Raw genomic sequence first — 25,792 nt, forward strand, 5'->3', positions numbered from 1 at the left:
CATCCCTTCATCAAAAGGAGCCTGGTTAAATAGATTATGGTACCTCCATATACCATGCAACCCTAAATAAGAACAGGGAAGCTCTTGCAAGTATTGCTATGGAATTCTTCAAAATATGGTTAAGTTAAACAAAACAAAAAACCAAGGACTACACAAGAATGGACAGAACAGGCAGCCTCTGGGGATGGAAGATGGGCGGCTGGGGCAGGGAACTTCACCCGGTAGTGCCTTTTTTTTTTTTTTTTTGAGACAGAGTCTCATTCTGTTGCCTGGACTAGAGTGCTGTGGCGTCAGCCTGGCTCACAGCAACCTCAAACTCCTGGGCTCAAGCAATCCTTCTGCCTCAGCCTCCCAAGTAGGTGGGACTACAGGCATGCACCACCATGCCTGGCTATAGTGCCTTTTGAACTTTGAACCATACGAACATATTCAGAAAAACAAATTTAATATACATATTGAAGCCTTCCTTGCTATTGGCATTCCTGGCTTAGCTCCAGGTAACTGAGTTTCTTACTCTCTCCTGCAACATATCTTGTCTTACAGAAACCCACAGAGCAAAATGATGGGGGCTGTGAGCATCAGTGACTAGGTGAGGCGGGAACTCTGGCCCCTCCACCAGCCCTGTATGGGAGGACTCCTTAGGGTCTCCCAGGCCTGCACTTCCTCCCTCTGCCTACAGGTGGTGCTACAAGGCCTGACGTCCTGAACACAAACCAGCAGCCTGAGCGACCTCCGGGCCTCAAGCTTGTCCAGGGGTCCTCAAACTAAGGCCAAGCGAGGACATTTATCCGGACTGCCAGGTGTTTTTTTCCGAGGCTACCTGTCCTGCTTAGCAGCCCTCATCCCGGGCCCACAGTGCGCATGTGTGGCGCACTCTCCAACAATCTGAGGGACGGTAAACTGGCCCCCTGTTTAAAAAGTTTGAGGAGCCCTGTATGTGGACCAACAGGCAAAGAAATAGGCAGGCACAAGTAAGTAACATAAAATAGAAACTAAGTTTATTTCTCTGGGAGAAGCAGGTACAGATAGCTGGGGCAGCAACTTTGGCAACAGAGGCTGGTGGAAAAACAGGGAATAGCACAAGGGAAAGAGTTAGGGTCAAAGAGGAAGCACTGATGTCCCTCCAGGGCAGCTGCCTCCTTGGTCTCCTTCCAGCCCTGGGGCCTTGGGCCCTGGTCCCTGCCAGAGAACGGTCTGGCACCCTTTCCCTGCTTCCTGAGCCACCTCAGGCTATTTCCAGGCACAGTTTCTAAGACCAGCCAAGTCCCATAACATGTCCATGGTGAGGCCACAAGTCACATTCTGTCCGACACCCCAACTGCCTGCCAGGGGCTCCCTGCAAAGGGCCCAGCCCTGAGGAGGGCCCACTGGGTGCTGGTCCACCTTTCTCTGTGGCCAACACATCCTCCTTGCCCAGGCCAAGCCTGGTTTCCTCTCAGTCTGGTCCCCCTGGGCAGGGCCTGGGGGCACCACTCCAGCCACAGGCCGGCCAACGGCTGGAGCCAGAAGCAGGTCGCGCGCAGGGCCTGCCTTCACAGGGCTCCTTCTTGCAGCACGGCTGGGCGTCAAAGCTGAACCAAAGTGTGCAGGGACAGCACTGGGTGCAGAAGGGACAGGTAAGGCAGGGCTCCAGCCTCCTGCTGCCTTGGCCTCGCTGTCCATGGGAGCAGAAGTGGCAGCAGGTCCTCCAGGCCTGTACATGGGCGCCGCTGCCCCACCCTTGTCAGATGGACAGGCTCAAGTGATTCCTTCAGGGCAGGCCCTCTGGCTCTGCAGATGTATCTCAGCGCCTAAGGGAAGGGAAACAACCAAAACGTCCCTCCATTAAATACATTATGGAAAATCCAGTGTGAGCTCCAGAGGGCCAGGGGAGTCACTGCCTCTGGGTGCCAGGTGAAGGAGGTGGAAAATGTAGTCCCAGGCAATAACTTTGGAACTTATCATCCTGGTTTATCTTTTGTCTTTAATAAACTATGAATGAATGAAGAGAATAGCACTATTGTGTATCACGAGTATCCAAGGACGACAGGTACGATAAAGCCCAAGTTTAACTGGATGCAAGTTCATAAGAATAACTACGAGATAGTATCTAACAAATATCTAACACTTAGGGACTGTGTCCTGTGTGCCAGACATTTGGTGTGTTAGATGGCAGATATATCACTCATTAATCTTTCTAATCGCTTCTATGAGGTAGGTGCTATTATTCATACACTTTACAGATGAGAAACTGAACACTGTGTGCAATGTCACACTGTTGGTGACAACAAAGGCTGGTTCTAACTCGGGCTGTCTGACAACATGCTACCAGCACCTCCTGGGACGATGCTAAGCCTACCCGTCTGACCAGGCTTCACTACTTTTTTGACTTGATAAAAGTTTCATATACATATTTAGCATGTTATCTTACATATCTGTGTTTTTAAAAACATATCTAGGCTGGGCGTGGTGGCTTCTGCCTGTAATCCCAGCACTTTGGGAGGCTGAGGCAGGAGGATCACTTGAGGCCAGGAGCTTGAGAGCAGTCTGGACAACATAGTGAGACCCTCTCCCAACAGCAAAAAAACAAAAAAACATATCTATATTTAATTATATCTCTCTATATTTTGTTACACTATATATAGCTATATGCTTTGCTATAAAACTTTTTACTGGAAAGACATAATGAATATTTTGTTGTTGTTGGACATTCCTTTAAAAGGCATTACAATTTTAAACACGTTACTTTCAACAGAAATATGAAAAAAAGAGAAATATTTGTTTAAATCATGGGGTCCTGAAGTGCTGCTCCCTGGAGCCATCAGGGCTGCTGTGGGTGAGGGAAGCAAGCCCCCTTTAACCAGAGAGGCTCCAATTTCCTTTTTACTCCTTAGCTCATTTGAAAACCAAGTGAATGAGTTTAGGAAAAATTGTTTTCAACTAAAACTGCCTGCTTCTTGGGACCTGTGTCCTCTTAACCTCCCCCCAGCCGGAGAGCCCTGTGTCTGCCTGGCCGAGAATTGCCTGTGAGGTGCTGGGCTTTTTCCTAGTGTGGTCAGCTCCAGGGACACCCCTCCTGGGATGGGGGCCAGAGAGTGGGGCTCACTCACTTGTGGTGGGCAGGGCCACAGGAGCCCAGAAGGTGGCAGCCGGCTTGCTCCAGGTTCCAGTCGAACATCTCCAGCACTTTGTGGCACTCCCCCCTTGGCCGAAGTCCCAGCCCAAAGAGCTGCTCCACCTGGGGGCAGAGGGTGGTGCCAGTAGAGGCGGAGAGGCAGAGGCAGGGATGGGGGGTTGGGAGCACGAGAGCAGGAGGTGGTGGTACCTTCAGATACTGGGCAGCCCTCTGCACGCTCCAGCCGTGGCTCTGCAAGGCCGCCTGGCACTCCTCCGTGGTCACCCCGTGCACCATGGCCTGCAGCTGGGCACACCCACCCAACTGTCAGCATCATTTGGGCTGCTGCTCGTCCCCTGCCCCACCCCAAGGCCAGGCCTGGGGCTCACCGTCTGGATCTTGTCTGCAGGCCGTCCAGACTCCAGCCCATCCCCAGGGCAGGCCCTCTGTGGCAGCCGAGCAGCGGCCCTCAAGGACGGTGGCCGGGCCCCTGGGTTGTTGTTGTTGCTGGAGACGTTGGCCTTGGGGTCTGAGGCGGCCTGGGGCATTGGTCGGACGGTGGCAGTGGGGGCGGCAGGGGCTGGGGTGCAGGGTGGGGGCAGCAGCAGGGATGCAGGCAGAGGGGCCGGCTCCACGGGGCTCTGGGCCTCCCGCAGGAAGCGCTGGTAGCGCTCCAGGTAGGGCGGGCGCTCAGGCAGCAGGTAGTAGTGGGTGTTGCTGACCTTCTTGCCATCACGGACGATGGGCAGAATGCAGGGCCCAGCCCTCGGACCGGGGGCCTGGATCACCTGGGGTGTGGCATACTTGGGGTCTGAGGCAAAGCTCTGGGTGGTGGGCATGGTCTTCCCAGGTGAGCTTGAGAGCCGAGATGGCAGCGGGGAGCTGCCAGGTTGCACCAGGGGGCTGGGGGTCCTTGAGCCTTGAGGGGACAGGGGCTCTCGGGGAGGCACCCGGGGAGGGGAGGCAGGTCCAGGCCACCGACCCATCTCCTCCTCGCCTGAGGTGGCTGGAGACAGCTCAGCACGTGGGCGCGTGGGCCGAGGGGGGATAGGTACCCGGGGGGGCACCTGGGGCTTGTCATCGCCCACTGGGCTGGGTGAGAGGGCCAGTGGCCCAGCCGGGGCCTGCAGCTGTCGCATGCACTCCTGCTGCAGGGCCTGAAAGACCTCTGTGGTCTGGGTGGAGCTGGGTGGCTTGCTCCCCCCCTGGGGGGGGAGGAACAGGTTGTCCTCCAGGGGAGGGGGCAGCCGCGCCTGCTCAGGCACAAAGGCGTAATTGGTCTCACCATGGCGGAGCCCAGTGGAGACCCCTGCGCCCACCAGCGTGCTGTTGATGGAGCAGACCTCAAAGTCATCCTCATCCTGGGCCACGTCGTCATAGGCAGGGGGTGGGGGCAGTGGGCGTGCGTCCCAATCCACCACAGGTGTAGGATGCAATGGCCGGGGCAGTGCCCGCGTGGGGCTCTGCGGCGGGGTCTTGTCCAGCAAGGAGCAGGCGTCCATGGCCAGCTGTGCCAGGGAGGGCGCGCAGGGCCGTGGAGCTGGGACCAAGGGCTCCTCCCCGAAGTCGATGAGGGTGACCTCGGCCCCACTGCTGCGGCCTGCCTTGGTGCCCAGCACTCGGACTGAGGGCTTCACTAGCCACAGCCCTCGGGGCAGACCTGGCTTCCGCAGGCCCAGCCTCTTGAAGTCACTGGACAGGGGGTCCTGGTCCTCGCTCACAGGGTCATAGGTCGGCTCTGTGTTGGAAAGGGAGACCCCAACAGGAAGGCAGAGTCAGGAAGGGGCACAAGGGTGGTGGGATGTGGGAAAGGAGGCCAATTCCGCTAGAGGTCAGCCCTTATCTGCCAGCATTCTCAGTGCACACCCCACTTCATCCAAACAGGAGGGCAGGGCCCGCTCCATGCACTGTCAGCCCTCTGTGTGTGGGCTGGTGAGCCCCCTGCCTCCACCTAAGCTTGAGTGGTCAACACCCTACTCCTACCTGTCCCCACCAACACAAGACTCCAAATGCCCCTGCTCCTAGGCCCTGGTTAGTAAACCCCTACTCCTACCCCCACCACGGCACACCATTAGAGCAGGCATAGGGCAGACTCCTGCCATCGAGGGCCACAGGAGCCATCCTTGGAGTGGACAGAGCTCCTGACCAACCACCACGAAAGCCCAGACGCAGCCTCTGCAGGTCCGAAAGGGAGTGAGGCAGGGCCTAGTAGCAGCAGAGAGAGGTCGAGGCAGGCACCAGGACTACATCTGCTCCAGGTGCCCAGGCATTTGGGGTACAGTGGGGGGAGACAGGCATAATAGGCCAGGTCAGCAGCAAAAGTTCACAGCACACACCCTCATCCCTACCCACCCAGCCACCACAGGGCTCTGTACCTTCCAGGAGGAGGGGAGTGAGAGAGGAGAGGGGGCGGGGGCGGGGGCCAAGGCACCAAGAGCAGCCCCACTTACTCTGAGTGAAGATGGCAGGCTGAGGTGGGCGAGGTGGAGGCTCCCCTGCAAGAAAGGCCATGCAGAGAAGACAGGGACAGAGCAGGGCAAAACAGGGGAGGGGACGGAGCCAGAGGAGAGGGCAGAGTGTGGAGAGAGAGAGAGAGGAGAGAAGTGAATAGAGGGAGCGAGTGTACACACCCAGCAGAACATGGGAGGCCATGGGGCGGCAGGAAGGGGAACCGAGTGCTGGAATGGCAGGCACAGGATCCGGGAGATGGATGAGACTCCTGGCCGGGATGGAGCCCGTGGGGTGGTTTTGGCTCAGGAGAGAACAGGATCAGGGGAAGTGAGGAAAGCCAGGATCTGAGCACGGGAAGGAGGGAGGAGGGAAGCCGAGGCGGGCGGGGCTGACGCAGGGCCAGCCTGAGGATGCCCACCTCGGCGGATACAGCTGCCTCTTGTCTTCCACCCCACGCCCGGCCGGAGCCAGGGACACAGCTGTTCTGCCTGCCGCCCTGACCCAACTGTCCCCAGAACAGCAGGCTTGAGGGGTCCTGAGCACACAGTACCCCTTCCTGGGGAGCCAATGGACATGGGATGCAAGGGGTGGGAAGGCTCTTACTTTTCACCCTTCCCAGATGCTGAATGGGTTGGGAGGTGCTCAGTTCCACACTTAGCAGGTCAGGAGGGTCCATGGGGTTTCCCAGATACAGTCTGTGGGGAGAGAGCCAGGTCAGATGGCAGGGAAAGGGAGGGGGACAGTGAGAAAACCTCTGGTAGAAACGTTAGGCCTGGACCCTGGGGTCAGGCAGAAAATAAAATCCTGAGCGTGTCCGGGGCATCCTCTCATCAAAGCCCCCTCATCTTGGAGCAGCTGAGTGGGAGAGTCGGGCATGAAGGACAGAGCTCAACACCCAGTCTGTAGACCCTGGCATCTCTTCCACAGATCCAGGCTGTAACCGGGAGGACATCCTGGAGAGAGGGCTGAACAGTCTAGGACTTCAGGGACTCCTTCAACACTCCACGACCCCACGGCACCCCAACCCACACCTGGCAGCTGCCTGCAGGCACGCACTCCTGTGCTGCAGGCCACCCTGGGAGAGCCTGGAACAGAGGCATCAGGGCTACTGTGTCCCAGCCGGGGGGCGGCAGGCAGCCTTCTGCCACACTGCCGGGAGAAGGGGAAGAGGACGGCCCACCTGCCCTGCTCCAACTCACCCTCAACCCCTGTGCCAACTGTCAGTAGCTGGGACTTAGTCACTGGGGCTGATTAAAGCCTGGAGGAATGGGGCTGGGCTGGCCATGGCACGCCTGGAGTGGGGCAGAGGGCACTGGCCCCTGCGGGAGGTGTCTGCACTCTCTCTCAGGCCCTTGCCTGGCTCTTGTGAGGCAAGAGACACAGGCCGACCTCACCCAGCTTGGGGCTCTGGCGTGTGAGGCGTGGAGGGTGAAGGCCCTCCCTGTTCACCACGCCTCACATGGTGCCATGTGTATCAGAAGTCAGCAGGAGGCCTGGAACCCCGTGCAGCCAGCAGAGGGCTGGAGGCCTGGCGTGAGTTGCTGCCAGGGGGCTCCCTGGGGTGGGGCACCCAGGAAGTGACTGATTCTTCTCTGTGTGGTCCTCACGTGCCCCCAGTGGCCTCATCCTTTTACTTAAAGGAGACGGCAAGGCCCTCCCGCGTACAGAGTGAGCTTCACAGGGTGATGCGTGGGCAGGTGGGGGAGGCTGAGCTGCCACCTAACACCACCTCTGATGTTCCCGCAGGCTTCGAGTCCTGCTGCCCTGGTCTGGGAAGCAAGCTCACTCCCCCTGGCCTGCACTTATCCCAGGGCCTGACCCAGCAGGAGAAGAAAAACGGCTACTCAAATGCAGGAGTCACAAGACAAGCTTTGCTACTCAACTGTTTCCAAATGGCTGGTCCCAGTAGTCTTCCCAAGGCCAGTGAGCCAGGAGAAGCCATGGCTGTGTGGGTGCATTCTTGGAAGCACCTCACCCCAGTTCTGTCTACAGTGAAAAGCTGCTGGAAACCAAGCCACCCTCTGCCTCACGACTGGGGTAGGGGATGTGCGGGGGAAAGCAGGATACTGCAGGCTCAGACGTTGCCTCGCCCCGACTCCATCCCCGGCAGTGACAACCAGCACCCAACCTGGGTCCCTTTCCTTTGACACCTAGACCGGCACCTCACTCAGCCTCTACATCCAGCGCTAGCATGTTGTCCTTGGGAAGGAAAGGAAGCTAAGAGAAGAAGAGAAATGAGCACTATGTGTGGGGCTGGAAGAGCACGCCCAGGCTGGGAACTGCAGGGGACACCGAGGGAGAGAGAACCCAGAAAGTGGCTCTGCTCACTCAGGTCCCGCGGGCCTCTGCTGCAGAGCGAGAGGGACAATGCTGCGTGCGCTCCAGAGAGCCCGTGCGCTCCACAGAGCCCGTGTGCAGTGCCAGGCTCACGAGCACACGGACGCCACGTCCAGCGCCAGGCCAGGAGAGCGCTGAGGGAGGCAGACAGCCACAATGCAAAGAGCAGAAAATAGGGCAGCACAGAAAGAGGAGGGAAGCGAAAGTTCCCCTGTCAGGCAGTGGCTGCGCAGGAGGGAGGCTCACAGGAGGAAGCATGCGGCTGCCGTGGGAAAGCGCCTGCTCTGCGCCTCTGCAGCCGCAGAGGTCAGGAGAGGAAGAGGCTGGCCGCAGCGAGAGCTGTGTGCGCACGGCTGGAGGGGCAGTGTCCGTGTCAGCTCGAGACACAAGGCTAGGGCGTGTGTGTGAGCTCTAAGGCGTGGCTCAGTGACGCCTTCAAACACAGGTGACTGTGAGAGCCATGCTTCCTGGGCCCCTGTCCTGGCCGTGGGACAGAGTGTCTAGCTCTTCACTGCAGGCAGAACTGGGGTCAGGACCTTCTGAGTCTGGACTGCACCGCCACTGGGTGGAAGCCCTCCTGGCACGCTGGCCTTAGGAAAACTGACTTGGGAATAGCCCATGGAAGAAGTCGAGTAGGAAAGCTTCCCTCGTGAGCCCTGCATCTGAGCAGCACTCTCTACTGCAGAGAACATTCACAACCCTCGCCTCACTGATGGACCTACAGCCACCTCTGCTGGGTGCACCTCTTTCATGGAAGACGAAGTAAGCCTCAGAGTTAAGAGACTTGCCCACGCCCTCCAAACAGAAAAGAAAGCACCCAGATCAGGAATGCCGACTCCCAGGCTGGGGCTTTCTAGGTTCCGCAGCTTGCCGAGAGCGAGCAGGGGATCAGGAGGGAAGACTGGCAGGGTCAGGGCTGAGGAGACCCAGAGACAGGGTGAAGGGCAGCAAGAGCTCACGTGGGGCATGTGAGGGGCTGCAGGCCCTGGAGCCTCGGCCTCGGCCTCGGCGGCCTGCCCAGGTACTCACTCGTCAATCTTGTCGGGAAAGCCCCAGCAGTGGCGGGGGTCGCTGTCGCCATGCCCCGTGTGAATGAAGCTATTCTGCAGTGGCTGGCTGATGTCCTGGGCTGACAGGCCGGCCACGGAGGTCACCACGTTGCGAGGGAAGGGCCCCACACACAGCGTCCGCGTGTTCTGCCCACGCCACCAGTAGTTCTCAGCCCTGCCCGACAGAGATGACACAGTGAGCACCAGCTGTGGCAGGGCGGCCCCAGGCAGTGGGACCCTTCTCATACCCTAGCCACCTTGGCAGGCCTCAGAGCCAGGCGGCCTGCCATCAGCCCTCCTTCCCCGCAGCCCCATACAGGCCTGGCTGTTTGCACACAGCCTTACCATAAGCTCTCTAGGTGGGTCAGGCAGCTTTTCCTATAAGTTTACAAACAAGGCAACATGTTCCAACAAGCAACATGACTTGCCAGATTACCAGAAAGATTACAGCAGACCCAGGACTCAAACCTACTTGTTCTGTCTGCAAGGCCCCTCTCCCAAGACCACTCTGCCTGCCTCTCTCCCCCGCAAGGCCTGGGCCCCAGTCCTCTTCCGGCCACTAGATTTCACTCCTCAGTCAGGTTCTAAGAGATGCAGGGGCCTGAGAGAGTATCAGGAGCCTCAGCACTGGGATGTGGGCCAAGCCCTCCAACTGCACCCTACCTCCCGCCCGCAGACCTTCAAGGGTCTGGAAGCGCTCGGGGCAACCCAAGCCTCCTCTTCACTGCTCTGTGACTCTCCAGCGCCTTCCACCACCTTCTGTCAGGCCTGCGGGAGCCTCACCCTTGCTATTCGTCTGCTCAGGAGGAGCTCTATCTTGTCTTAAGACAAAGGGTCTGGGAGGGAACTCAGTACTCCCAAGTGACCAGACCATAGGACTGGTCCCTTGCTCTGACCTCAGACACTAAACCACCGTTGACAAAGCCCAAGCCGGGGCCTGGGATGGGGACAAGAAAGAACAGAGCTCTCCCCTGGACACTTGTAAAGCCCAAAAGCTGTGTGGCTCCTGCATCTGCTGCTGGAATCGTTCACACCTCACGATGTGGGCAGAGCATGGACTCGGCAGAGGTGTTGGCAGCCCACGCTGCTGTGGCGGGCACACGTGGGGCCAGGCAGCGTGCCCTCCCTGTCACCCCCACACCTTCACCTGCCCCACACCCAGGAATGTAAAGAAGGCCCCCTTGAAATGCAGCCAGACAGCAGGGGCTGGAGGAGAGAGGATGGGGTGCTCGTGATGCCTGAGCACCTGGACCCACCGCTCGTGAGGTGACAAGGCCCGGCTGGGGCAGGGAGACCTCCACAACAGCCTCTCCCAGGGGCCAAAGGTCAAACCCCATGAGCACAGCAGTCCCCAGGGAGGTGAGAGGTGGGGCTGAGCTCCTACAGCCCAGCCCCACTGCCACACGCAGCAACCCTGTGGTTACCACCCTGCCCTCAGCGGGGGAAGGAAGAAGAGAGGACAACACCCCAAGCAGGGACAAGGCCCATCCGAAAATAGCAGGGCCATTCAAAGGAGGAGAGAAATGGCTTTGCACCATGCACACAGCCTCCTATGTCAACTGTCTAGGAGAGGGGTACCCAGCACCAGGGACCCTGGCTGCTGCCTGCCCCCAACACCCACAGGCTCCCTACTGGCTCTTACCACCCCAGCTAGATGCCAGACTCTGCTCTCCACCTCTCTCCAGAGAAGCTCATTAACTGGGGTGAGAACTGCAGCCGGGGTGGAGATGGCCTTCAGAGTAGAGTGGACTCGTGCCCAAGGCCAGGGCCGGCAGGAGGCTGCTCCCTCCACCCCTCTCCGTTTGCCAGGACAGCCCAGCTCCTCACATAGAAGCCTGCCTTGGACCCAACTGCGAGAGTGAAAAGAGACACCAAGCCCACCTCCCCTTATGACAGGCACGGCTAAGACAAGAGCCCCCAAGGCTGCGGGGAGTCCTGACAGCACTTTTCAAAAACATGCTGGCCACTGGGGGGCAGGAGCCAGGGTGCAGTGTGTGAGGACAGCCCCTTGGGACTGCACCCAGGCACGCTCGGAAGCAGCATTCTCCCTTGACAAGGCTGAAATGGAACGTCCAAGATGGCCAATGCTGCCTCTCACAGCCCACATATCCCCCTTTGAGGTTCAGGGCTGAGGGGCCAGTATCCCAGAGAGGATGGAGACGCCCCTCCCACCCAGCCTGTTCTGGCCGAACCCTCTCTTCTCACCAGGAACTGGCCAGAGTGTCCACGGCAATGGGAGGGCCAGGCCTGCCATTGCAGTGACTGAAGCAGAGACAGATGGGGAATCCTGGGCGGGTAGGCAAAGGGACCAGCACCTCCAGCATGAACTTTCTACTTCCTGCTGCCCCAGCGGCCTCCCTTCCCGTCAGCATTCCCTGGGGCAGGCGAGATGGAAAACCAAGGCCTAAACTAAGAACTGCCTAAGGCTGTCCCAGCTCTGGAAATCTTAGCACCTGTTCCAGTCCTGGTTTAAGGTAGTCCAGAAACGGCTAAACAAATATCAGCTAAACATTCTGCTCAAAACACCTGCTCCCACCTTCTCTCTGGTGCCCCAGGCATCCCTAGCCTCAAGGATAACATGGATCTTTGTCACCTCCATGACCTATCACAGGAAGCAACAGCTACGGGGCCACACCAGGCCCTGAAAATGGATTTAAAAGCCTCTGTCCTTCACCAGTTCTGAACACAGAACAAAAGTGCTGCCAGCCACCCCACCCTTCCAATAAGACCCCCTGTGAAAGATCAGTTAACACATATCTCTCTAAATCTAGACAGAGCCTCCTAAGCCGAGCTCACAATATCTAGGTGTCTTCTCTCTGCCCACCGCTTGGTACCTGAGAAACACTAAGACTACAGAATCAGTCAGAGCTGGGGCAAGTGGCTTCCGGACTCTGGGATCCAAGGCTAAGAGAAAAGCATGGATAAGGAGGGAGCTGAGAGCCAGGCAGGAACAGACAGAGCCTACGTGCACAAACCCAGGCCCAAGACACACAACAGAGCCCATCCACCCAGAGACATGGAAACAGAGTCCGCCAAACAAACACAGATATGCGGGACTGAGAAAACAAGGGGGCAGGGTTAAAGCTCTGCCTCCACCAACACCCGGTCCCACTCCCAAAGCCTCACCGGCTGTCGTGACCTCCTGCCCCTCACCTCCCACCTCCTGAGCAGCTCCAGGGACCCAACAAGCCAGGTGCTGTGGTCCAAGTCAGGGCTGGTGGCCCATGAGGAGCCCAGCCAGCCCAAGCAGTGGCAGTAGCAGAAGCACACCCAGCAGCTGGGGCCAACCGGAGCCTGTGGCGGAAGGGCAGGGCTGGTGCACCCACGACCCTCCCAGGAGGAGCCGCTTCTCCGGCTCCTCCCACTGCCCGCCTTGCTCTGGCGGTGACCTCGGGCGCCAGCTTGAGAGAGAGAGACTCACGCCCCGTAAACACAGGAGGCTCCTGAGTCACCCCTAGGGAACACTGGCTGGCACACAAGCTCCCACTGAAAGTAGGAGAAGTGGGTGGTGAAGACCTAGGGTTGCAGTAGGAGCACAAGAAGGGGTCAGGTCCAAGCTCTCTGGCTCCCAGAGGTGGAAATGGTAGTAGGCCCAGACTTCTGGCTTAAGGCCCTGCCAGGTACCTTCAGGGGAGCCCCCACCTTTAATCTTCCTATTTCCAGAATCCTCCCTAGAGTGCCATGCCCACAATCCCTTCCCTGGCCCCTCAACTTCAAACCTATAGACAGTGTTCCTTCCTGTCCAACCAGTCTCTCTCCTTCTAGAAGCCTTCTGCTGTCTTCCACCGCCACTCACTCCCCAGCCATAGCTGACCCCTGCAACCTGTTGGCATGCCATTCTTGTTCCCAGATTCTGCGCTCAAAAGTGAGGGAGCTCTGGCCTGGGGGAGGTGCTGGGGCCACAGCCATGCACGACTTGTTCCTACACAGCCAGCCCAGGTTCCAGCCCTGCTCTATCACCTGACTGGGACCGAGAGGCTCTCCCACCTCACCAACTCCCCATGAGGCACAAGATTTAACTGAAGGCTGCAAGCCCCAAACCCTGAAGTCCAGGTAAACAAAGCTACATGGAAAGCAGCCCCCAGCCCCCATCCTTGCCTGGTTCTGAGTCAGAGGAGCGGGGAGCACAGGGAATTTCCTCAGCTTCACTCTTCTTCCTGATCCTCGACACTCACCCCCTACCCCAAAGGCACCTGAAGCTTGCCCTGCCCCAACCAGTTCCTCAGACACTCTGGGATCAGATAGCAGCAGGCGGGGCCAGCGGTGGGTGGGGCCTCCAAGGGCGGCAGCTGGCACTCTGGCTGCAGGTAGGAGCCAGTGACTCAGGAGAAGCTGGGGTGGGGGCAGGAGCAGAGAGGGCCCTGTGAGGGGAGACTGGGCAGAGAATGGAGGAAAGTCCCAAACTAGGGGAGGCCCGGGCAAGGGGGAGGCTGCTTGGGTCCCAAAAGGCACCAGGTAGATAGTCAAGAGTCCTCATGCTGAGAGGAGGCAGGGAGAGGAGGGGAAACCTAGAGGAGGAATGTTTGGGAGTCCCAGCGCTCTAGGCGGGCAGCCTGGCCCCATCCACATAGCCGGGTTAGAGCCCAGTGGAAAAGGGTGACGGGGGCAGCTAGGCAGGGAAAAGCCCATCTGAGCAGCAGCATCTGAGTCCTCAACCCCACGCACTGAAGAGTCTGACCCAGGCCTGTCCTCCCTCACACTGAGGGCTCAGGCCCAATCACCAGCCTGTGTGTGGCCATGGGAATCTGGAGGCAGAAGAGATCTCGGTCCACATGCCCCTCCAACCTATGCCCTCAAGGTATCCCAGGGCAGGGCACAGCCCATGCACTCCTTACCTTCCCTCAATGACGGTGATGACATCATTCATCTGGATGTGCAGCTTGTCCGGTTCCTCGAAATCCTGAAGGGCCCGCATGTCAGTGGGCTGGGCCTGGAAGCAGAGACAGTTCATTACCCACCAGGGCCAACCCCTGGGCAGCCCTTGCTTGGACACCCCTGCTCTGGTAGGCAGACCTGACTCTCACCTCCAGCAGAAAGTCTCGAAGAGCCACAAATGTGGGTCTGTCCTCTGGCTTATGAGCCCAGCACTGGACCATGACATTGTAGATGTCCTGGGGGCAGTCCTCGGGACGGGGCAGCCTCTCCCCCTCCTTGTCGATCTTATGCAGGATCTAAAGAGGGGTGGTGCAGAGTTTCAGGATCAGCAGAGCACTCAGCTCTTCACTCCCCACCTTTCCTCCAGCCCACGCCACAGCTGCAGCTGCTGGCTGCAGTGCCATTCCTCCCCTCCGCGGAGGCGCCCTCTCCAGGACACTCTGACCCTTCTTCCCAAGTCTGGGGCCTCGGAATGAGTGGACGTGGCAAGGGCCAGGGAACAAGGGCAGCCCCTTCTCTTTGCTGGGTTCTCCCTGAGAGGTCTTGTATGGGGGTGGGGGAGGGGGTCCGTCAGATGAGAGCCAGATCCGACATGGTCAGGTTGGGAGCCAAGGACCAAATTAACAACTCCCCCCCAACACCCTATGGGCAGCACGCCTCCCAGGCCCCTCACCTGACTTCCATTGAGGCCAATCCAGGGCTCCTGGCCATAGGTGAACATCTCCCACAACGTTACCCCAAACATCCAGGTGTCACTGGCATGGGAGAAGGTACGTGTCTTCAAGCTCTCAGGGGCACACCTGGCGGAGGCAGGGGTCAAAGAGAAGGCTCCTTGAGCACCCCCATGTGTATCAGCCTCAATGGACATAAAATATTCATTCAGTAAGCATCTGTGGTTGCCACATGTGCCAGGCTCAACAGGTACCAGGGGTACAACATGAAGTGGACGGGGAGGGGCAGGACTTCCTGACTACACGGTGCACAGACTTGGAGAAAATCCCCTATGCTGGTGTCTCTTGTTCACACACACCCTGGGGTGGGGAAAGGTGGTAACGTTCCCCAGTCAGGGAAGCATGAGCAGAAAGGAGGAGGTCGGAAGGCTCCAGGACACAGTAGGGATGAGAGTGCAGGCTGTTTGCTAACTGTGGTGGAGGATGACAAATTTCCAGATTTACGGCAGGATCCTTGGATTTGGGTCCTTTCAGCCAGGAAGTGTGGGTGGGAAATTCAGATAGGGCCTGGTGAAGAACCCAAATGGGTACAGTCACACTGGCTTCACCCAAATACACCCACACTGTTCCCTGGGCCTCCTTCCTGGGTGAGGGAGGAGCACCACGGCAGTGGGGCATTCCAGCATGGACTGGGGTGCAGAGAGAGGAGGATGGTGCCCTGGAAGTGGAACCAAAGGATCTCTTGTGGGACTCAAGAGCTGGCACTGCCACTCAAAGGGGGCAGGACCCAGAGAAAGTCACTCAAGATCTCTAAGCCTCATTTTGCTCATCTACGTAAGGAGAACAATAACCTGCCCACTCCACAGGGTTGTTTAAAGGGGCTATATACAAAAAAGGTGACCTTATAATTTACCATCCAAACCAGAGTACTTGAATACAAAAGGGGTGCTATAAATTACTCCAGTACAACAGGCATAATCTAGGATCTATGGTCACCCTGGGTGTAACGTCAATTACTAATTAAGGTAGCACACATGCTGGGTTATAAGAGGTGCCCAAAGCCACAGCTCTGGCAAGTGTAACTGGACCAACCCCTCCCACCCCAAAGCAGGGAGAGCGCTACTCCTTTGGGTACCTCTGGTACCAGAGGACCACAACGGTCTCAGTACAGGATATGCCCACACAGGGGCCAGCACAAGGCCAGGTACCATTCCAGTGTGCAGGTGGGTAGCCCCAGGCAGTCTATGATATGAAGCCCAGTGTGGTCTGGCCCTGCCTACCACTAGCTCCACCTAGAACATGCCTAACTACCAATCTTTGCCTGGCTACCTCTCCTGATATTTCAGGAGCTTAACATGGACTCCTCCAGGAAGCCTTTTAATACCCCACTGAGCAACACACTGCTGTACAAGTCCCACAGCATTTATCCCTGTGCCTTCCAGTACCCAGACCCTGACACATGGGCCCTCGAGAAGTCCTGGATGGATGGGTGAACGGATGGTTACACAAGAAGGGCACCCTAGGCCCACAACAGACAAAGGCAGGCCCAGGCAGAGCCCAGGGCTATGGGGTACAGAAGGGCCCGGAAGCTTTGAGGCCTGGGTCTGCAGGAACCAGGGTGGGGTCCAGGCCCCGTGAGCCGGCAGCACCTGCCCCTCACCAGGCAAAGGGCACCTTGCGATGTTCCTGCATGACGTAATGGTCATCATTCTGGGGCAGTGCTCGCATCAGCCCAAAGTCCCCGATCTTGACCAGGTCTCGGGTAGCCAACAGGAGATTGCGGGCAGCCAGGTCACGGTGAATAAAGCGCTTGGACTCCAGGTAGCCCATGCCCTCAGCCACCTGCACGGCGTAGCGGCTCAGAGTCCCCAAGAGGAAGTGGCCCTGGTGCTTACGTAGCCGGTCCAACAACGATCCCAGCGGTGCCAGCTCTGTCACCTGAGGCCACGGAAGAGGCAGGAGGAACAGGCCTGGGTGAGCCCCGCCCTCTCAGTACCCCATGCTAGGCTGCCAGTCCCTCTCCTGAAGGCCTCCCAGAGCCATGCTCAATGCACTTTCCTGGCCTGTCATCTGAGGATCTGTAGGAGACCTACAAATTCCCAGGCCTCTCCCTCCAGGAAATGTGGAAAACTAAGGCCCAAAGAGAAGTAGCCCAAAGAGGCAAAGCCTTGCAATTCCAAAAATTAAACTCAAGGACCAGGCCCTCCCATGGGTGCAACTCTGCCAACGAGCACCAGCCAAGCCCAGGGATGGACATGGGCTCCAGCAGACAGTCGGCACTGCGCAGTCTACTGTGAGCCCCTTCACCACATGGGGCGGGGAGGGGTAAGGGAACTGGGGGCCTAGAGCCCCTGCCTGCCCACAGCACTCACCATCTTCATGGGTGGTGTGAGCACCACACCGTAGAGGCGAATGAGGTTTCGGTGGTCAAGTGAGTGCATGGCGTTGACCTCCCGGATGAAGTCATCCATGGCCTCTGGCTGGCTCAGCACATCAGGCTTCAGGCACTTCACAGCCACACTCACCTGCCCAGAATGGGATTTGCAAGGAGTCAGGACTTGCCCAGCCCCCAACCCTCAGAGCAGAGAAAACCTGCTCCACCTCCAATTCAGCTCAAAGATTCCTGCCTCAGATCTGCTCATCTAGGTGGGCGAGCATGTGGCCAGTGCCCGGACTGACACATTCTGCATGTGGCCTGACTGAGCAAGGGCAGCTGGCTGGTCCCCAGGAGCTATCAGCTGGGCCTCCTGTTCCAGCAGGAATTTCCATGTTAAATAGCCATCATAGGGTAGGAGATGGACCAGTATGATAACAGAACATTAAAACGCTACAATAAAATGAACCCTTAAAAGTGTTTTAAGTGTAGAAGGAAAATGCTTTAAATCAGGGGTCCTCAAACTTTTTAAACAGGGGGCCAGTTCACTGTCCCTCAGACCTTTGGAGGGCCAGACTATAGTTTAAAAAAAACTATGAACAAATTCCTATGCACACTGCACATATTTTGAAGTAAAAAAACAAACAGGCAAAAACACTCGCATGTGGCCCGTGGGCCACAGTTTGAGGACGCCTGCTTTAAATATAATGCCAAAAAACTAATCTACGGTTTAAGAAATCAGAATAGTGGCTTCCCTTGGAAGAAGGGTCTATAGAGTGGAAGAGGCATGAGGAGCCTTCTGGGTGCTGGAATGCTCCATACACTGGGCAGGGGTCTGATCGTGAGTCTGTGCAAATGTAAAAAGTCACTCGAAACTTGTATGTTTTAGTGTATACATGTTATCCCTCCGGAAAAATTTTAAAATGCCAAAAAGAAAGGACAAGTTTTAAAAAGTTGCATCTAAAATTTGTATCTTAACTAAATCCAGTAAAATACCTGGGGGCCGGGGTAGGGGGCGGAGGCAGGAATGCTACGTCTGCTTCCTCTGAGTAGTGAAATTACAGGCATTTATTTTTCTTATTTTTCAAATAGTTTCCAAATTTTTATGATAGGCAAGTTATTTTTATAATTGAAACAAGAAACAAATGTGCTTAGTTAAAAATGAGCATGGACTCCAGGGTGAGCCACTCTGTGACCTGTCCCCATTCACATCCCAGCAGAGGGGGGAGAAGAGCCCCTACCAGTCTCGGGGGCCCGTCCCTCTGCCATGCCGGCCGGGCACAGAGAGCTCACCGTCTTCCCCGAGGGAGCGTCCCACTCGCCCCTGCGCACCACGCCAAAGGAACCATCTCCCAGCTTTTCCAAGAGGCGCAGGTCCTTCTCCCCGATGAGGCAGGTGAGGCTCTGCAGGGGCCCTTCCCCTGCTGGGCCCCCCGGGGTGGGTGAGGTCTTCCGGAAGGTGCTCTGAGAGTGATGAGGGGGGAACTCAGCTTCCAGCCGCTTTCCACTGAACACCTGTTTGAAGGCAGCCAGGGGCCAGATGGAACCCAAGACTGCAGAACCAGTCACTCAGTCCCACCAGGTCCACCTGGGTCCTCAGCCTGGCCTCCAAATAGGTCCTGGCTTTGCTAAACTGTAGGGGGCAGCCTGGCTGGAGGCCCATACTCCCTCCGGAGCACACCCCCAAACAGGCACCCACAGTCTCAGAGTATCCTCCAGGTGGGTGCTAGAAACAGACAGGCATGCAGCCTGTGGCTGCCGTGGCCCCACACCCAGCTGTGGGAAAGACACAGTCCCAAGCCCTCAGGCACCACCCACTCTGGCTCTGAATCTCCTCCCAGTCCTCTTGCCCACCCCCCCTTCCCTACACCCCCAGCCCAGCACAGACTCCAGCCCTGAACCAAGTAGATGAGGCAGGAGCCTGAGGGGCCCTCCACAAACACCTCCCTGTCCATTTTTAGCCCTGGCCCCTTCTCTGGGCTGACCATTTGGCACTGTCTGTCTCCACCCTCCCCAGGGAGTCGGCTGCCCTTCATCCTGCCCAGGGGAGAGGATAATTTTAGTCTGGGTTGAAGAAAGAGAGAGAGAGAGAAAAAAAAAAAAAAGAGAGTGTGTGTGTGTCAGAAGAAGCTAGTCCTTGCTGGGGAAGGGCCCGGGAGACAGCTGGGTTTCTGGAGGGGTGCCTAGAGCTGACGGTTGAGAAAGAAGGAAGACTGGAGGGTACTCTGAGACCTGGGCTAGAGAAGAAGGAAACCACAGGTCAAGGGACAGGAGGAAGGAGGCTGTGAGGGTCAAAGCTGGCCATCTCCCCTGGGGCATTCAAAGCTTTGGCTTCAGGCTGCACACTCCCAGTTCAGGCCCGCCACCCCCAAATGTGGTGGAGCCTTATGGGCTAGGGGTATCTCAAATCTGATGGCCTCTTCTGGCCTCTGCTCTGTCCTTCCTTCCTCCCTGTAAGTGGAATCCCTTACTTGTGCAAGCAATGTTCAGGTTACAAGGCCCTTCACAGCCATTATCTTGGGGCCCCTCCCCACAGACCTGCAAGTGAGCTGGGCAATGGGGCCACAGTGGCTCACTGAAGACACGATTAAAGTCTGGGGAGGATCAACAATTGCCCAGGGACCTACCACCAAAGCCAGTGGCAAATCCAAGACCCCCAAATCCTGGCAAACCACACTGCCCTTCTCTTCTGCCTTTACCCACCCCAACACACGCATCCTTCCCTAAAACCTGGGCAAGGGACCAGGACAGTGTTCCCAGAAAAGGCCACAGGATCCCAAGAGACAGCCTCTTTGCCGAGTGCAGCCAGAAAAATCTCTGCTGCCCAATCCCAGCCCAGCTGTTCTGCCTGGCCCACCCCCCTACCCCAGCCCTGAGGCCAGAAGTAGGGAGGGAAGGCCTGGCTGGCTCACTTCCTCTCTCATTGTCTTCCAGACAATGGGCAAAGTTCCACTGAGTCAGACCAGGGACTTATTACACCACAACCCCAAATTAGGACAAGGTGGAAGGGTGGGGGCAGGCTTGGGGAAGGAAGCTGTCAGCAGGGCCAGATGACCAGAGACACCTAGAGAGGATGGGGGAGGCGGGAAGCAGAGCAAGGATGTCCTGGGTCCAGACAGTCTCCACCACCAAACGTTGGACACTGGCCCCAACACTCAGAGCAAGGCTAAGTTAAGGCGCACTTGTCAATGAGCTCCTGTTGCAGGCGTTCGGGGAGGGGCCGTGAAGACCTTACTGCACACAGGCTGCTCACGTGTCCAGCTTTGGCGGAGACGGACACTTAGCCGGGCAGCTCTACAAGTGCCCTGCCCGATAAGACCCTGGAGGAGTGAGGTCTGTACAAAGTGCCAGGGAACACGGTGAGATTACACTTGTCTGGGGACTGGCAGAAGGCTCCCAGGCCTGACAGCAGAGTGGGCCCACGAGGCTGCTACCTCCCCACTCCTCACCCACCTTGCTCATCCACGACTTGCGTTTGCACATGGCCTTCCTCCTCTTCACAGCCTCCCACAGCCGCCGCTGGCCTGCGAGGAGGCAAGGGGAGCCCAGCACTGTTAAGATGGCTCACAACCTCCAGAGCCCGCCCTGCTGGCTTCCTCGGTCCCCCTGGGCTGGGTCCACCGCTAGATACAGTCCAGCACAATGATACCAATGACATCAATCTCAACTAACCGAGAGCCTCAACTGACCAGAGGGTCACCGCATTCCACTTCTAGGCAGTGGTTCCCAGATGTGTAACCACATGAATTGCATAATAGTGATCTTCTCCCAGCTCTCAGGAAAAAAAATCAAGGTAGTAAACAGAATTTTCTCAATTTTGAGTTTTTTTTTCCCCTATAAACTTTCTTATGCTTCTGGCATCAGACACCAACTATCCGGGCCCAAAGCAGCCTAAGTCACTGTTTAATCTAGCAAATTATTATCTATTTAGCTATTTTAAGTTGAATGCACTAAGTCTCTCATGTTCTACAAAGAACACCATGACTTCTAGATGCTATAACTCCTACTTCTAGGATAAATACAAAGATAAGAAATGATGGCTGGGCGCAGTGTCTCATGTCTGTAATCCTAGCACTCTGGGAGGCCGAGGCGGGCGGATCGTTTGAGCTCAAGAGTTCGAGACCAGCCTGAGCAAGAGCGAGACCCCATCTCTACTAAAAATACAGAGAAATTAATTGACCAACTAAAAATATATAGAAAAAAATTAGCCAGGCATGGTGGCATACGTCTATAGTCCCAGCTACTCAGGAGGCTGAGGCAGAAGGATCGCTTGAGCCCAGAAGTTTGAGGTTGCTGTGAGCTAGGCTGACGCCACGACACTCTATACCTGACAAAAAAGTGAGACTCTGCCTTAAAAAAAAAAGAAAAAAGAAGAAGAAAAAGAAATGAGTTCAACTTAGAGTGAATCTTTCTGTGTGTGAGTGTGTATGCACGTGCAGGCGTGCATGGGAGAGATAGACAGACAAAGAAAAAGTTAGCAAATCATCAACTGTAAGTTTTTGTCTTTCTTCTCCCTATAGGTCTCTGGACACTGATGCCCTGGTGTTCAGAATGGTGACCAGAACAGACTCAATGCTATGCTTGTAAAAGATGGCGAGATCAAGGAAACACGTCCCACAGACGTCAAACAAAAAGGGTATGCAGTGAGTCCTGAGTAGCCAGAGCTTCAATAAGTCTTTATTCTCCTCAAACTCCGATTCACCTTTACAACTGCAAACTCCTGTGTGCAGCAACTAGTCGTGTCCCTCCAGCCCCACCTTGGGGGCTCTGGGACAGCAGACAGAGTTCTCAGCTGCCACCCCATGGAATAAAGGAGGGCGGGTCTTCCATGCGCTTAGTGGGCCTGAGGATAGAGGATGTAAATGGTTAGAAGGGTAAAGACAAGCAAGGCCAACGTCCCACCTACCAGGTCGGCCCATGCCAATCTTCTCCAGGTCCTCATTCTTGACATACTCAAAGTGGGACAGGCGGGTAACATTGAGGTCATCACGGAGCCGCAGGAAGTACTGCTGTAGCTGCACCTCGGACAACAACTCCAGCAGCCAGCCTGTGCCCTCTTCCGGCTGCATGCTGCTGCTGCCCAGCCGCTGTGGGACAAGAAGAACAACTCAGGGACCAGGGATACAGGAGGTAACAGGAGCCCTGCCCCCGAGTGCCCGAGGCTTACCCATATCTACTAGACCACTGTCTGGAAGAACTTGTAAACCACCTTCTTGCTCCCCAAAACAGCTGTATAGAACAGCCTGTACCTGCGTCCCCCATTCCGCCAGCTACAAGGGTAGAATTAGGGCAGCTGGGATACAACCTTGGCCCTGGAGTCAGGAGTCAGGGTCTCCTCCCACAATCTGTGGGTCAAGTGATCTGAGATCAACCTGCTCTTCAAGTCTCCAGGGGTCACAAGCCCTGTGAAAATCTGATAAAACATAATTCTCTCTCCTTGAAAACAGACACATTCTTACTCCTGAAGTTTTAATAAAATGTTTTTGGGGGTACCGTGTCCCCTTAGGTCCACCCAGGGGCTCCTCAGATCTGAGGGGCTCCACAGGAAGATTCTGGGACCAAACGAGCTCTAAGCTAAGTTCCTCCCAATGTTCGACAACCTTGGAGTCTCTTCCAAAAATCCAAAGACCACTCCACAGGCCACCACCCCAGCGCCTACAGGGCCACAGCTAGTATAAGACAATGGGGAAGGGTGGGGATGGGGGTAGGCTTTCAGATACTCCAGTCAGTAAAGGGTTCTGCTTCTGTCAATGGTTGTCACGAGAGACTGGCCCAGTGTTGTCAAAGCTTCCAACTTTTTCAAGAAATGCCAGAAATATAAATTTATATGTGAAACCTTACCATTAAAGTTTTTTTAAAAGGTAATATATGCACACAGTAAAATATTCAAAAGGCATGCAGCAACCATAAGGTCTCATTCCCACCCCTACTGCCCAGCCACCTAGCTCTTTGTCCCTGAAGTCAGCTGCCAATAATGTCTTTTACATACTCTTTCAGACTTTGTTTTAACCTTCACACAAATAAATAGTCACACACTATTCATACCTTTCTGTTTCTTATACATCATCTTTCTCCTGACTTTTTAACCATGTCCACTGTTTGTTCAAATTTGAAACAACATGTACTATGTAGTGCTGGCCAAACAAAACACATCTGCAGGCTACAATCAGCCAATGGGTACCAGTGAATGACATCTGATCTATATTCTCTTGGGCCCAGTGAAAGAGGCTGGTGGCACCTTCAAAGCTAAGCAACCTGACCCTTGGGACACCAAACCCATCCCTGTCCAAGTAAGACGTCTCAGAGTTGAGCATTTGGCCAGGCCAGGCCAGTCCCTGACCCATGCTCAATCCCCAATGAGGAAGGCAAGAGGAAAAAGGCCAGCTGCCTGGCTAGGGGCCAAGCTATCCCCTCCAACCCCCCCCCCCCCCCCGCCCTGCCAACTCCAAGGTGGCCTCATCCCCAGCTCTCATCACAATTAGATGCACGAAGAGAAGCAGGCACTCACAGCCCGGCCAGCGTGAGCCAGTGGTCCTGCCAACACAGTGCCAGTTCAGACTTTCCCAGGCAGCTCAGGCAAGTACAAAGAGTGACAAATGGGAATGAGAAACCCTCAGTTCAAATCCTGGCTCTTCCACCAAAGCAGCTGGGCCAGCCAGTGGTTTCCAAACTTTAAGCCGTAACCCTTTATTTGGATAGTCCTCATGAGGGCTGCACAGCCCCCTAGGGGACACTTTGGTTGTCACAATGTTTGGGGGGGCATGAATAACATTTAGTGGGTGGCTGGAGAACAAGAACTTGCGTTATTTTACAACACACAGGACAGTCTCACACACTGTTCCAAATCCCACACAACTCAATTCACGCAGGTGAAAAACCTATTTATAATCATCCAGACCTGGACGCCAATCCCATTTAACATATGAACAAGAAAGTACTTCTGTAGTTTTAATACACACTGAATTTTCCTAGAATGAAGCAACTGTGTAAACTGAGGGAAAACTGGACTTTGTTTTATTCAGAATAGAGCAAAGGTCCACTATTTGAAAAAATGAAGGCACCCCCCCACACCTTTACTATTTCAAAACTCTCCTCAGTTGGTACTTGCAGATGTTGCCTTCATGGTCTTAGTATCTGACAACTTCATTCTGTCATCTAGTGTACAGACACATCAGAATATATAAAATGTTATAAATTATTTTCCTTTTATTTCTCTGTTAATTTATAGTTGGCATTATGTTGACTGGTTGACTCCACACACATACATATACATACACACACACACACACACACACACACACACACACACACACACACACACACACACACACACACAGATAACAGGTTAAATTTCTATTAGTTTTAAAAACAGTAACAATAAAAATAACACATAACACTTCGACTACACTTCCTATATGCCAAACACAGTTCTAAGCCTTCGGCTGTATTAACTCATTCATCCTTAACAAAATCATCTGTTTACAAAACACAGTTTAAGAGGACAGGGCATCACTGCTTTCCAGAAGAAAGCCCAGAGGTGCACCATGAAAACCACTGGCCCAGGCAGTTTCTCCCCACGGCCTGGCCAGGCAGGGCCAGCCAGCATTCCTACCATCGCTACCCTGTCCATGGAGCAAAGTGGCCCCACACCCTATAAGGCTCAGCCTCAAGATGGGGTTTCTGGTCCCCACCAAGGCAAGCAGTCTATAGGTCCTCTCCTTTCCTTCCCCTCCCCCACCCCCAAGTCCCAAGGCTCCAGGCTTCCTATTCCTGCCCTTGTCTGGGCTCCTGAAAACAGCTCAACGCCATGCCCTGAGTGGTCAGAGCTGGGGAAGACCCAGAGGCCCCTCCCCCAAAGCTACTCAACAAGCACAGCCAGGCCTGTTCCCTTTTCCTGAAGCACCAGCTAACAAATCTCTCTGCTCAGCCGTACACTCCCCTGCCTGTTCCCCAACCCCAGGGACAGGGCTTATTGCGTAGGGGTGTGTGTGGGAAGACTGGGAAGAACACAGGGACCCAGCTGAGGAAAGGAGTCAGAGTCCCAGTGCTGCCTCTATTGCTAAGCCCAGGGTAATAACCCAGGACAGGTCGCCTCCCATCCCCCAACTCCCCCTCCAGCCCAAGTTTCTTTGTGAAGCACAGAGCTTGGCTGCAGCTCCCCCCAGCTCAGACAGTCTCCAGTTCTGCATGTGCCTGGCCCCCAGCACAGTGTGGAGTCTGCACACCTATGTCCGCCCCAGCTCCATGGCTGGCATGCAAACACACACTTGACCTGGCTCCTGCACACACTTTTCTAACACACAGACCAACAAAAATGAATGCAGCAGCCAGAAGGGAGAGGCTACCTGGCCCAAACCCCCGAGTCAAGCCCTCACTGGAGAGGTCCCTCAGCCATTCCCAGTACCACTCTTGGAGGAAGCAGCCCAGTCCCCAGCCAGCCCAGCCCCTGCCCCCAGCCCCCCACTCACTGTGTACAGACGCCGCCGCAGTCTGGCCAGGAGAGGAAAGGAGAGCTCTAGGCCAGGGAACCGACGTGCTGCTGGCATCTCCACGGAGTTGGACCCTGCTGAGCAGGCCACTGGGCTTTGACCCGGGAAGTGGGTGAGCAGGGGCCTCAGATTCTGAGTTTCAAGCCCAGAAGGGAAGTTGGCCAGGGGTCTACCCCAGGAGACCCCAAAATCCCACAGTGGAGGTAGGAAATGGAGCAGAAGAACAGGGTGGGCCCCTCTGCTCTGCTGCAAGCCCAGCTGGCCTTCCACAGCTGGCCAGTCTGGCAGGGAGCAGATTAGCTCTTCTCCTGCTGGCTGCAGCCTGGGCCCTCTGTCCTGTTTCTGTGTCTTCTCTCCAGTGCAGTGGTCACAGCTCCAGCCCTGCTCCCTGGCTTCCCCACCCATTTGCCCGCCCTCCCTCCTGCCTCCCTCCCTCCCTCCCTTCCCAGCTG

At 56.0% G+C, this 25,792-nt stretch overlaps 1 protein-coding gene across 9 annotated transcripts in view; it reads right to left on the reverse strand.

Annotated features, from left to right (window-relative positions):
- Positions 1–976: 976 nt before the first annotated feature.
- TNK2 (tyrosine kinase non receptor 2) overlaps positions 977–25,792 on the reverse strand; it is a 39,942-nt gene continuing 15,126 nt past the window's right edge. For 2 of the 9 annotated variants that reach the window (XM_012780380.2, XM_012780373.2), the window contains exons 2-16: positions 21,758–21,938; positions 20,305–20,375; positions 18,145–18,366; positions 16,850–17,002; positions 16,138–16,415; positions 14,480–14,606; positions 13,956–14,102; positions 13,767–13,861; positions 8,912–9,106; positions 6,149–6,240; positions 5,545–5,589; positions 3,484–4,832; positions 3,305–3,400; positions 3,090–3,217; positions 977–1,790 (exon numbers count right to left, since the gene is read on the reverse strand). In XM_012780380.2, the coding sequence (XP_012635834.2) occupies positions 1,784–1,790; positions 3,090–3,217; positions 3,305–3,400; positions 3,484–4,832; positions 5,545–5,589; positions 6,149–6,240; positions 8,912–9,106; positions 13,767–13,861; positions 13,956–14,102; positions 14,480–14,606; positions 16,138–16,415; positions 16,850–17,002; positions 18,145–18,366; positions 20,305–20,375; positions 21,758–21,920 (3,168 nt within the window). In that variant the 5' untranslated portion in view covers positions 21,921–21,938 and the 3' untranslated portion in view covers positions 977–1,783. Of the gene's footprint in view, positions 1,791–3,089; positions 3,218–3,304; positions 3,401–3,483; positions 4,833–5,544; positions 5,590–6,148; positions 6,241–8,911; positions 9,107–13,766; positions 13,862–13,955; positions 14,103–14,479; positions 14,607–16,137; positions 16,416–16,849; positions 17,003–18,144; positions 18,367–20,304; positions 20,376–21,757; positions 21,939–25,319; positions 25,702–25,792 lie in introns of those variants that run through there. The other 7 variants (XM_012780382.2, XM_076002545.1, XM_076002563.1 and 4 more) reach the window with 5 other exon arrangements.

This window comes from Microcebus murinus, chromosome 1, assembly GCF_040939455.1.
Source record: "Microcebus murinus isolate Inina chromosome 1, M.murinus_Inina_mat1.0, whole genome shotgun sequence".
NCBI lineage: Eukaryota > Metazoa > Chordata > Mammalia > Primates > Cheirogaleidae > Microcebus > Microcebus murinus.